This window comes from Astatotilapia calliptera, chromosome 12 (assembly GCF_900246225.1).
Source record: "Astatotilapia calliptera chromosome 12, fAstCal1.2, whole genome shotgun sequence".
In the NCBI taxonomy this organism is placed as follows: Eukaryota; Metazoa; Chordata; class Actinopteri; order Cichliformes; family Cichlidae; genus Astatotilapia; species Astatotilapia calliptera.
This window is the reverse complement of record NC_039313.1, coordinates 18,871,839-18,884,776: the sequence shown is the minus strand read 5'-3', so window position 1 is coordinate 18,884,776 and position 12,938 is coordinate 18,871,839. Positions and strand designations below refer to the sequence as shown.

At 40.9% G+C, this 12,938-nt stretch overlaps 2 protein-coding genes across 3 annotated transcripts; both read right to left on the bottom strand.

Annotated features, from left to right (window-relative positions):
• Positions 1-1,069: 1,069 nt before the first annotated feature.
• Positions 1,070-1,837, bottom strand: cldn26 (claudin 26). Its single transcript, XM_026188903.1, has one exon. The coding sequence runs from the start codon at positions 1,835-1,837 to the stop codon at positions 1,181-1,183; it is 657 nt and encodes a 218-aa protein (XP_026044688.1). The 3' UTR covers positions 1,070-1,180.
• Positions 1,838-3,453: 1,616 nt separating this feature from the next.
• lztr1 (leucine zipper like post translational regulator 1) lies at positions 3,454-12,646 on the bottom strand. 2 transcript variants are annotated; one of them, XM_026188256.1, is made up of 20 exons: positions 12,326-12,646; positions 12,025-12,221; positions 11,875-11,937; positions 11,736-11,792; positions 11,274-11,353; positions 11,074-11,182; positions 10,235-10,318; positions 10,094-10,151; positions 9,847-9,986; positions 9,559-9,760; positions 9,001-9,111; positions 8,813-8,905; positions 8,260-8,355; positions 7,081-7,264; positions 6,815-6,984; positions 5,999-6,282; positions 5,594-5,743; positions 4,873-4,978; positions 4,679-4,759; positions 3,454-4,242 (listed from the first exon to the last, which is right to left on the bottom strand). In XM_026188256.1, exons 2-20 carry the CDS (start codon positions 12,174-12,176, stop codon positions 4,126-4,128), a joined length of 2,337 nt encoding a protein of 778 aa, XP_026044041.1. In that variant the 5' UTR covers positions 12,177-12,221; positions 12,326-12,646; the 3' UTR covers positions 3,454-4,125. The 2 variants fall into 2 exon arrangements, with proteins under 2 accessions (XP_026044041.1, XP_026044040.1); XM_026188255.1 differs by having other exon boundaries at positions 12,025-12,646.
• Between the last annotated feature and the right edge of the window lie 292 nt (positions 12,647-12,938).

The following is a 12,938-nucleotide window of genomic DNA, read 5'->3' as shown; positions in this document are numbered from 1 at the left end:
GGACTAATTTGATGTTTGGCAGCTGACAGGTGCACACGCACTGCTCTTGTTTGATGGAAAAAGCATATTTGAGTGAAAGCCAGGGTGGGGCATGTGGATATGCACGACAAGATGAACTATCAGATTCGCCCAGTGTGCAGGGAAGGCCATCTGACATCACTGACACATCACTCAGTTTAATTGAATTGCCAGGGGTCACAGAGAGCTGCAGTATCTAAAAAGCCAGATCAAGAGAGCAGGGAGAAGTGAATGAATCATTCCTGGCTTATAAAACAAATGCTCTGCCAAAATATTAATGCCAGCAGTTATCAGGGGTAGATTTAACCTGTTAATTAGATTTTAACCAATCGGTAAGTAAATGCTAATAACGTACATCGCCCAGCCAAAGAAACATCAGTGCCCTTTTTTGGTGAAATAAAACAAAACAGTTTACATCAGTTCTGACAAAAACAGTGAGCAACAGAGTACATTAAGCTCTAAAAGGAGCTGATGGCACCAAGCCCCCTCCCCATGAAATGAAATTCAACACAGAGGAGCTGCAGCTCAAGAATGCAACCCCTGCTCATTTACTCACTCCTGCACGGCAGTGAGCACTCAGACTCTGCTCACAACTAATGTGGGACATTTTCATTACCGACCCGAGTGCTGTTTACTTATTGTTTAGTGTGCTGATTTTAGGTTTCTTTAAGTTTCTTCATCTTTCAGTTCAGCTAATAAATCGGTATTATGGTGCTAGTAGGTTCCTTTCTGATGTTTTGAAACTTTATGACGCTTATTGCACACATCACTCAACATTATAACTAATGCATGAGTAATTCAACCAAAATGTTATTTTGACTAGCTACCATACCATTAAGTGAGGTTCCAATGGTGTGTATGTTCTACTAAATAAATTGTCCTCCAATGCTTTAACAAGAATAAAAACTACAGCAGTCATCTACTGTCTCACATTGTTTTAATAAAATGTGTCGCACACAGTTGCTTCAGATTTTTTTCTTCTAAACAGAGATCACAGAAAAAAAAGTTTTATTTCCAGTTTGAAATCCAGTAAAAAAAAACAAAAGGGCCCCAAAAACACTTCTGTGCTTCTCGGTAGAACTACTGTAATCTTTCACAGGCTGTCATGCTTTCATATAACGTACATGAACACGCAGATATTACACATATGGGAATATGCAAGTTATAAAACCTCCGTCTTTAGGTAGTGCTGTGTCTTTTGCTTCACCTGTGGGCTGTTTGGTACACTCGATGTCTGCCGGTCGTAGTCGCCCATGCACACAGCTACAAAGAACAAAGTCCCTCCGATGACCAGTGCCAGTCCTCCGAACCATCCGGAGAACATCGCCTCCCCATACTCCCATCGTGGCATCACATCAGGAAAACCCTCATCCCAGAAGTCCACCACAGTTGTATAGGCCACAACAGACACAGGAGCCAGAGTAGTGAGCCCAGACACCCAGGACAGCACCCCACTAAAGATGAGGAGCCTTCTCTTCACACCAGGCGGCTCCATACACATCTCAACCCCCTCCAGACCCGGGAAAGCAGCCAGTACAGCTGAAGCACCAGTACCAATAGACACTGACATGAGCACCCTGGAGATCTGTAGGTCCAACGGCAGTCCCATGATGGAATCGTAGGCCTTACACTGAATTCCCACTTCCTCGGTGTAGAGGCAGGTGTGCCACAGCCCAGAGAACCAGTTCTCCACTTCATTGAGATCAGAGTTCATTGTTTTCCAATGTGGAAGGAAGGTGGTGATCAGAGATGTCACCAAGCCTCCAACTGTCACAAAGAGCGCGGTCCTTTGCATCATTTTAGCTGTTAGAAAAACCATCTTCTGCCTTTGTGCAGTGAAGTCTGTGCTGTGATTCTGTGTCCAAATCTAAGTAAAGTTAGGTAAGCCATCCAAGTGGCTCTGTAGCTCGTCCCACCTGCTGGACAGACCTGGACGGCCCACTTCTTACTTCTTTAAGAAAATGCACCTGATAAGTAGGAGAAAATCTCGTACCACACAACAACGGCCATACTGTTTGGTTTCAGTGTTCAATGTCATCCCAGTGAACAACGAACTCTGTATTTAAATGAAACCAGATATGAGCAGAGGGATTCTGGGCCGTGTGTTTGCACAAGTCAACTTGAATGAAACGAGCAACCTGTGCATGAGGGGCACATAAAAAAGAAAGACATAAAAGTTACTGTTTCACGTGACTGTGAACTTCAGTACAACTTTAAACGTTTCAGCAAAATTAGGTGAGGTATGGTCTTTCGTTTTTGATTATATATTATTTGTTTAAGATATTTATTTTGATTTGCAAAATTTCTCAAGTATCTCTACTATGAATAGCACTTTGTGCTCACTGCAGCAATACAAAAGTCCAAAAGAGTCCAGCACTTTGGGAATTCCTCTGTGGGTTGTTACAGATCCTGCAGTACAACTGCCAGCTTGTAGAAAACCAATATAATGCCTCTGCATTTAGGACAAACATTTTGTCTTAGTCCCATGAACAAAATTTACTATAAACGTTCAGAAAATACTTTTCTTTTAGTTTTATTCATCTCATACTGGGATTAAGGGTGACCTCAGTACATACATAAGAACCTATAACACATCTCAAATGAATAATTAAAATTAAACCACTTAATTTAATTTAGATCACGTGAGTAAACCAAAATCGCTGCAGTGCAAAACCTTGCAGATTCAAAAGGAATTCATCCGCTCAAACCAGGGAGTGTTGTCTGAACTTATCATGCATGATCTGTGGAAACTGAGACCCCTGACGGACATGCTAATTTAATGAAAGGTCAAGGTCTGCCCTTCAGCTTTTTCACACTGTGTTTAAGTTGCACTGGCTTTAGTTTGCAACAGTAGTCTGAATTTTAGATTAGCACCAGTAAGGCCAACAAAAGTGTCTTTGAATATTTCACTTTAAACATCAGCTGTTTAAAATTAAAAATTATACTGCTGGACTGGATGAGGACTGCTGCCCCACTTTAACCCCAAACACTAAAAACAGCAAAACAACCTGCCGGCTGATCCAGTCTAATATGGTCCCTGCATAAAGCCAGTGAGGATGGCCAATGCTGTAGTTTTAGGCAAAGCTGACATAATGGAGTTATCGGCTCTTTGCACAGATGGCTGTAGGATTTAAAAGCAGTTTAAAAGTTAGGTTTGGGCTCAAGAATAAAGTCATCTGTTAGAGACTCTAACAGATGACTTTATTCTTTTTGTGTAGTGTTATCACGAATCTAGAGCCCAGAAGATTCGTGATAACACAACGTGACAATAGCTTCTAAAGAGAGGTTAAATCAATCAATTCTGTGGTTTCAGAAAAACTTCAGTTTTTTGACACATTCCTTTGTGTTTATTGATTAACTGACAAAATGGTTGCGCACAAACTTCAATCACGTTGGTATACTGGTGAATCAGAGCACAGGCACAGAACACATGACTCATTCTGTAAGAGATTTATTAAGGCTTCAAGTGCATGATAACAGAATAATATCACTAAATACTAAGTTCAGTATTGTAGGATACACAGATTTTGTTAATGGTAAGAATTATCACAAAGACATGTGCCAGCAACAGTACTTAACACAGAGATATATTATAATTATTTTCATATGATTTGGATTCTTTACCACAAAAGACATATGTAAATAATACAAACTTAAATGAATAGAGATTTAGATAAATAACCCATTTGACTTTAATAGATGTGATGGTTTATTGAGATGATACATCTGATGAAATTGAATCCATTTCTATTGTCACACTTGTGAAAATATACAGTAACCTGTATATTTATCAAAAAAAAAAAAGCCAAAGCAACAGTGAGCAGAATAATCTCTTTGCAAAAAAGGTCTGTCTGTACAAAATAAATAAAAGCAGAGTTATACATGAAAAGATAATTTTACACTATTTAACAATTCTAGGTACAATCTGGTTCCTTCACTGATTTCATTCCTCGCTGAGATGCAGAGGGACAAACAACAACAACAACAACAATAGCAACTCGATACAGTGTGGATAAAAGGCATCAGTTGAATGGGGTATGACACATGCAAGGAATGATTAGGTGGAGCAGGGATGTATGGCTTCTGCAAGAGTAGAAAAGAGCCGTCCTAAATATCGGAGCACATCTCGGCACACTGTTTGTCTGATATGTGTGTGGCTAGCGACTCAATGATGTCCAACAACAGCAGCTGGCTGAGAGACCTCAGGTTGGGGAGCTTGGATACCTTTGGGAGGGGAGGAGAACAAAAAAAATGAAAAAAAGAACAGCAAATTAAGATAAGACAATGAGTCAAAAATGGGGAATAAGCAGCACTTGATTGCTCATGCACAACAAAATGAAGATAAAAGATAAAAAGAAGATAAAAGCTTAACAGAAATACAGCAGAGCTAACACTCCAGTGAAGTAAAGTGAAAACTGAGTGCTTCTTTGTTCCTTTGGATAACAAACAATAATCAGAGCGACACCTCATCGCAATGTGATGAGGTGCTTGTACAGCCGGCCAGCCTGTAAACAGTCTCCTCTTCACGCAGAAGATGGAGGGTGATCCACTAAGAGGCCAAAGGTGTCAGTCTCCCGCAAAGAAGAGGGGACTAGAGGGTTAGCTCAGCTGCAGTGAGTGGGCAGCAAACCCCCAGGGCTTCGGATACAAGCCCACCCACCTTGATGAACTGGTGGACAATAATGTGGAGACAGTGCTTCTTCATGTCCAGAGCCTGGGTCTTATCAGCTGCCTCAAGAATCTGAGAGAGGATAGCGAGAGAGAAGTGAGTGAAGAAATGATTTATTTTGTACAAAAGTGAGGGACTGCATTGTCCAATTAGGTCACTGCTCCCCCTGGGAGAAAGCACAATACCTGCAAGACATTCTCCACAGTGACGTTCATCTCGAGATTCTGCTTGCAGTAAGCCTGCAGCCTGTTGTTAGAAAACCCATAGTAATATGGTGCAGCAAACAGATAGCTGTTAATCCAGGGTCAAGGATGTAAACCAAGTTTACCGCAATGAAACTCACATTAACCAAAAAGTAAGGCCGGGTGCTTTGACAACCCATGTGGCTTAATTTTCGAAAAAGCTTCAGTGTGATTTAGAAACTCACTATATGAAACTGCAAATTTAACAACTCCATAACAGAAACATTTTAGGCCCTATTTTGTTTCTGGCATTGACATATTTATGAATTATTTCATTGTGTCCCTGAACTTATCTACTTATAAACCATTTATAAACATTAACCAACACTAACTCTTAACTTAAACATCACCATCTTCTAACTTACAGATAAAAAGTTCACACCTTTTTTATGTTAAATATTGAGTTCTTTTGTGACGAGCCAGCAGTTTTACTGTTAGTGATACAAACGGTACTCGATACAAATGTCTCTGTAGGAATATGTTGTGTTTTTTAAGGACCTGAACAGAAGAAAAGTATTGAGGTCTGTTTTTAGACAGAAATTAACTAATTAATCATTATTATTATCTAGGCTATCTTTACTCATTTCATTTTTATTTATATTTGCAGAAATGTTAAAGTTAAAAAAAAAAAAAACCCAAAAAACTCTACAATTGAAAAGGATACAGGGAATCCTCTGGAGGCATGTTCACGTCACCATAGTAGATATAACGCAGCATCGACTCAAAGGCCTGCTTACTCGGGACCATCTCACCAATGGATATATTTACTTGACCGTCCACGGGCATGAAGGAGCGGAACATTGCCTCAAAGTAACTGAGGAGTAACAGTATCAAAAGGATAAGTCACACCATTAAGCTGAAATGGACCATGACCAACTGTGATACAACATCAAGCCATTACAGAAAGCAATCAAATCTACTCTAGAGTAGATCTAGTAGTAGTAGACCTAGAGTCAACTATCGGCACAGGAGCATAAAATCCACATTAAATCAAATTCAGCTTAAGTAAGGTACCAAAAATACAAAACAAAAACAAAATAACCCATCCATAAAATCTACGCTGATCTACCTGGACCGAGCTGCTAGTATGGCTTTGTGTGCAGGCCGTGGGTGACCATCTAACAGCAGAATAATGTCACAAAACTCAAAGCCGCTTCCCTCCAGGTAGGCCTTCATGTCCTGCACCAGGGAGGTCCCGATGTCCACAGGCTGGTCAGAGTACACCCTAGGAGGAGGCTGCTGCTTTCGTCGCACAATCTCCACTATCAGGGGAGTGGAGAGATGCTCGAACTCTTTCGTCATGATAACCTGGTTAAAGTGTGACTCCTTAACCACAAAATTAAGGCAATGTTCCTGAAGAAAGAAAAAAAGATGTTGGTATTAGTGTCATAATAGCTAGTACTGTCAAAATTAAAGCGTTAACGCAAATCAAGCCGGCATCACGACTAACGCGGAAAAAAAAAAATTTAACGCATCTGGAGCGCAGAATGACTCAAAATCCCTGAAGTGTTTCTGTCAACGCATTTCGGGCAGTTTGTCCAAGTAGAGTTACCTTCGCACATGCGCAAATGGGCAGTAGATCTGGTAGTGACGGGGAGCTGAACCAATCAACTCAATTTGGAAGATATATAAGTTTTAAACAATCAGAAACAACTTTTTTTGAGTTTTAATGAACAAAATGTTAGCAGGACAGCATCCGTAAACTCTTGTTTGTTTATTTTCCAGACTAGAGTCATATTCATTTAACTTGGCCTCACTCCATCTTTTTACCATGGTCGTCCATGTTCCAGCCCAACAGTTTGAAAAGCAGTGAAATTAAGAAACTTTAACCACTAGAGGTCAGTATAAGACGCTTTTCAGCTGTTAACATTTAATCTGGACGTACCTTGAGCTGGTCGAGCTGCAGTTTGTTGGCATTTTCACAGACACTGAGAACATTCTGCAGGTCGACTGATGCTTCAATGTACTGCACACAGAGCTGCTCCAGCCGGGAAAGCTTAAAGCTAAGGGCCAGTTTGTACACATCCATAATCAGGAGAACATCCTGCACATGACCTGTGTAGACAGATACACACACGAATAAACATTTTCCCTCTCTTTTGCAGCAAGACTGGTAACAACCAAATGTGAGAAGCATGAGCAGAGTGGTACCTCTGCGAGGGTACTGGATCTTGTCTGTGTAGAGAAACTGCATTAAGACTTCAAAAGGCTGAGCCTCCGCTTCTCTGATGGATACCTCCAGCAGCGGCTGTGTGCCCGATGGCCTGTTGCCTGCTGGCATATCTTTTGAGCCTCCAGCTGCTCCTTCATCCTCACTGCTCTCCTGTTTTGTCTTCTGTAAGGCAGTAAAGTATGCAATTATCATTCTGGCTCAGTGAATACACCAGTGACCCATTACTCTTACAAATGCTTATATTATATATCTTGATGCCTCAGACCTACAAGCTTAGATAAATATGTTCATTAAAGCATTAAATGTGCAATATTTATGCTGCCGCACCTTTTCTGTGGTGAAAGCCTCACTGACTTTTCATAAAACTGAAATTTAGAGAATGTAGCTCATCATCCAGTCCATTACATTTCACGGGTTACTAAAATGGGGACCTTGACTTTGCGCACAATTTGGGTGAAGACCCAACTAGGTCAACCTTTAAATTTGATTCAGTTCTGACGAATACTGTAGGACTAGATATTCTTGTGAACTGTGGACCGACGACAGACGCCTCGCCATGGCGGATGAGCTGAAAATGAACTAAAATGATTACATTTGCAGCTTCACTTTGCGCATTAAGTCTGGACTGAGTTAATTTTCTATAAATATGAGTGTCTGAAAAAATACGAGCAATAACTCCTTGATTTTCCCCTTCAACACTATTGTTGGACAAATACCAAACACTAGCCTTTTATTACAGATAATTACCAAATCATTACTCTTTCTTTATGACAATATCGCCACTCTAACCTATTTCAGTGGAGATGGAAACCAACCAATCATGATGTGATCACGACTAATTGTTTCCTCTCCTGCGGTGTTCATTGTTTTAAAAAATTTTTTTAAAAAGGTGTTTCATTTCATGATGCCGCACAGCTTGAAGAGTGCAGGTTGGAGGATGTGGATTCAATTCTAAACCTTTCTGCCATTTAATATTTGAATTGTGACACAGGTGCTTGAAGTTGTGTCACCATTTCACCGTGTTTCTGATTTCCAAGATGTGGAATAGGTTACAGAGTTACATAATCAGCCTGATTTTTCATATTTATAAATATCTTCTGAGATCACTGACAGTCTTGTATGTGTCAGAGGAGATGCACTTGGTGCATTGTCCTAACCTGTCGCTGCCTATCTCGAGCCTGCAGGATTTTCTTCCGCAACCACTGACATCTTGCAGTCACTATGGCGATATGCCCCAAGACTCTCTCTTCACTCTGCAAACAAGACAACAATGTCAAGTCAGACAAGTGGAAAAAAACAACAACAACAAAAAAAAAACAAGTTTGGCAGATCATGTGCGAGTCACCATGAATTTCAAGAATTGCCTTTGGGTTTGTGAGCCTTTATGTAGCTTGCCATCACCAGTGTGTGAATGGGTGGATGACTGGATATGTAAAGCGCTTTGGGGTCATTAGGGACTAGTAAAGCGCTATACAAATAGGCCATTCACCATTTTTATTACAAGAAGACAGTTGAGAAAGCTGGGGAAGAGGGCAGGGGGAAGCCATGCAGCAAAGGTGTCTGGGACAGATTTGAACCTAGGCCCATGCAACAACCTCAGAGCATACTGGTAACCTACTCAACCCATGTAGTTAAACCGGCACCTCACCTTGACGCTTTAATCAGCAGTTTAGAGGCTTGGCTTCCAGTTTTACAGCAATGAAAACTCACCTCGCCCAGAATAAACTCCACATCACAGAACTGACGGTTCTCCCACAGTTTGCCATAATCCTCATGGAGGGTACACTTTGGGTAGCATGAAAACTACAAAAGTGAAAGTTTTAGCAATCAATCTTAAGGCAGGACAGACTTTTTAACTATGGTAGTATATCTCAGCAATGAGGTGATTTGACACCAACCTGGAATCTGTACATCTCCCCACTGCGGACATTGTTGTCCACAGTCCCGCCAAAGATGTACATGGCATCCAGAATCACAGCAGCAGCATGGAAGAGCCTCCCACTGGGCATCTGAGAAAAAACAAAAACAAAAAAAGATAAGAGTTTAATTGCATATCTGTAAAATTCACCTACATGTGTTTTATATTCCTATCTGGGGTGACACAAAAGGAACACCATACCACTATGATTTACAATAATATAAATTGTCTTGCACAAATTTCTGCAACAAAATGCAGACTGTCTACAGCAACGAAGAATGTAAAGTAAGTAAACTCAAAATGGCTCATCACTCAACAGCTTTTCCAAACATATTGTGTTTGCATTACATTAAGAAATAGTACAATAGATAGGAATGGAGCGTACAGGAACAAAGTGTTCTCGTTTAATAATTTACTGTCCTAATAAATAATATTTGTGATATCATTCATCCACCTCCATATCTACTAACATAGTTCTTTGTGTCAACAAATGAATGATATCACAAACACAATGAACATTTTCCAAATTTTTTCATACCTCACTGTCATGGCTGGGTTGGATCACCTCCCAGGTCTGAGAGTCAACATCATAGCAGTGCAGCTCATTGGGCAGGGTGTTGTCAGCAGCACCTCCAAATACATACAGGTGCCGGTCAAAGGCAACCATAGTGTGTCCATAGCGCCTCTGCGGAGGTGGAGGAGAGCCACGCAGCAAATGTTCGGTTGGTATACGTGTCCACCTGAGAACATGGGAGTTATGAGTGTCGGGTAATGCTGGTAAATATAGTATAAGTAGCTGAATGATATAAAAAAGGGTGCTGCTTACATGTGGCCTTGGAACTCAAACTGAAAGAGGTTGTTAGTAATTTTGGCTCCACTCTGTCCAGAAAACACAAACATCTTGTCCCTGCATACGGCGACAGGGAAGTTGCAGCAAGACGGGGGAATTTCACCACTCTGATCGATCTGATGGACACAAAGACAGAAAGACAGACATGAACAATGACCAAGAGTTTCTGAGTCTTTAACTTTAAATGTTGTTCTCTTTTGTTGTGAAAATGAATGAAACATGCCTCTTCCCAGCACGCGTGCTCTCGGTCCTGCAGACTGATGGTCCACATGTCGTTCAACCTATACGTGGGCGAAATAGTCACCAAGGTTATGCACAAAAACAAATACATCTGCAGAAAATGAAATAAAAAATTCATACATACCTGGCATTTCCATCATAACCGGCAAATATCCAGAGTTTATCACTGTAGACTGTGGCCCCATGTGCAGATCTGGCCACTGGCAAGCTGGAACAGAGATGCAGGATTTTTAGGACTAGTTTCAAATGACAACACTTAAGTATAGTCCCAGACTAAATTTTTATTTGCCTCTGTACCTCAAAGGGCCTTGCAAAGACTTAAAACAGTTGTAGATTTTGCTTGTCCTGGATTAAACTAAGCAGACTGCAAGACTGAGGATTAGAGATACTATGGGATTAATTTGAACCTTAAATTAATTTTTGAAGGAGGTGGGCTTAACTTTTATCAGCAATTTTGCGAAGAATAGAGGATTTTGGAGTTGGGGGGGCTGTCATGCTAGGACATAGTAGAAGGCAACTGTGCACAGTGTGAGGTCCTCCAAAGTTTTAGTTTAGCCAGTAAACATAAAGGCACATGCGAAACCAGCCCACAGTTTTTCCAACATATTTTATCCTCCAGACAACCTAAAGCACGGGTGTTGAACCCCAGGCCTCGAGGGTCGGTGTCCTGGAAGTTTTAGATGTGTCCTTGAGCCAACACAGCTGATTTAAATGGCTAAATGACCTCCTCAACATGTCTTGAAGTTCTCCAGAGGCCTGGTAATGAACTAATCATTTGATTCAGATGTGTTGACCCAGGGTGAGATCTAAAACCTGCAGGACACCGGCCCTCGAGGCCAGGAGTTCGACACCCCTAACCCTAAAGTATTAAGGGTGGGAACCACGGAGGCAAGATACAATAATATCATGGCACACAATAACAATGTTTGGTCATTATTAAAAAGAAACGAGTTAATACATTACCTTCCCTCCACTTTCCATTCAGTCCACTGTCCTGTAGCAAACTTGTACTCAAAAAGGTCATTTTTATTTTTCAGGTTTGAATTTGAGTAAATGTCTCCAGTGTAGCCCCCTAGAAAATATCAAATTTGAACATTACAGAAATGCCACCAGAGTTTAAAATGGATAAAATGAAGGATTTTTATAGATAATGAAGGATTTACCAAATACAAACATGCTGCTGCCATAGACCACAGCTGAGTGGTGGTATCTGGGGGCAGGTGGCGTTCCAGTGGTGAAAGCTCTGTGAATTATAGACATGTGTCAACTTTTATTTTATTATATGGTTAAGATTGTGTATGTTTTATATATACTCTGGCTGATTTGGTGTCTTGTATTGTAATACTTTCAAAAAGTGTCCACTGTGGAAATAAACTGATCTTTATGATTACTTTTTAGTGCTCCTTGTTCTGATACTCACTGCATGCACACTATGATGGTCTTAAAATGTAAATGGCCTATATTTGTATAGCGCTTTACTTAGTCCCTATGGACCCCAAAGCGCTTTACACTACATTCAGTCATCAGTCATAAATGTGTGTTAATCTGGGTTATTCCGTGGATTGTGATATGTATTGCAACGAAGTAAAATCAAACCAACTGCGGCTGTGAGGCTATAGCCTTACCGACACCAGGAACAGTCCTTCACATCAAAGCGAAGCAGATCATTCAGCATGTTTTTGCTGTTGGGTGACACAGAATTCTCACATACATATAATAACACATATATCTGAAAAATGTCTGCAGAAGTCTTGTAGCCCTTACCCATTATCTCCCCCGAACACATATATTGCATCTCTGTAAGCCACCACAGTGTGCTTGCTGCGCCTGCGTGAAGCCGCATGAAGTTCAGTAAAACCACAGGTATTCAGTTTGAGTGAAGATGCTGCTGCTGCTCAGCTGTCCACACCTTACCTTGCACCAACAAACTCATCGCACGGAGGGAGTCTTCTCCAGCGATGAACAGTCTCAAATGGGCCGAAATTAAGTGTCAAATATTCCACGCTGTCAGAGCAGCTGTGGTCGAAATCAACACTCGGAGCCACTTTAGTTGACTTACAGGACATGTTTTTGCTAACTCCCCGGCTCAATCAGATTTCAGGGCCACTCATCTGCAGGGACGTGAACGGTTAACGACGCTGTTAATGCCCCAGGATAAGTGCTAATACTTCTGTCACTACATGTAAATCTGGAGTGACATTGGTACTACTCTTACCCAAGTCTTCTTTGTTAAAGATTAAGGCTGTTGTCCTTCAGAGAACTGTTAGCTACAAAAAAGCTCAGCTAAACCTGGCTAGCTAGCTAGCCTCTAGCTAGTGCTACGCCCCAAAACTAGCAACATGAAGAAGAAAACGACAAGTTAACGAACAACGCTAACGTTGCGTTAAAACATCTGGCCAACCGGTTCGATACCTACGATGTCATGATATTACACAGACAAAAAAACAACACCAAGAAATCAAAAGCAGTGGTAAATCCACGCCCCCCACAACCCTGTATGTTGCGGGTACTTCACTTCCTGTAATATTAAAAAGGCGGAGTCAAAGTGCTTTCAGTCCTGTAATCTTGAGTAGTATGAAACACTATAGGTATTAACGTTAATTTACACTTTGGAGTCCTACTCTAAAAACCTGTCATAGATTTAGCACCGTCTTCAAAGCTGGAATGTGTTAAAGAGTCTTTGAAATTAAAGATTTTAAAGCACGTTAAGCAAAGAAAGAAAATAAGGAAACTAAAAAAGCTGCAGTCACTCATTGCTGCAATGAGTTTTATGTTAAAAACAAGGATATAGTGTCCACTTTCACTCTTTATCTCTGAAGCAGTAAGTG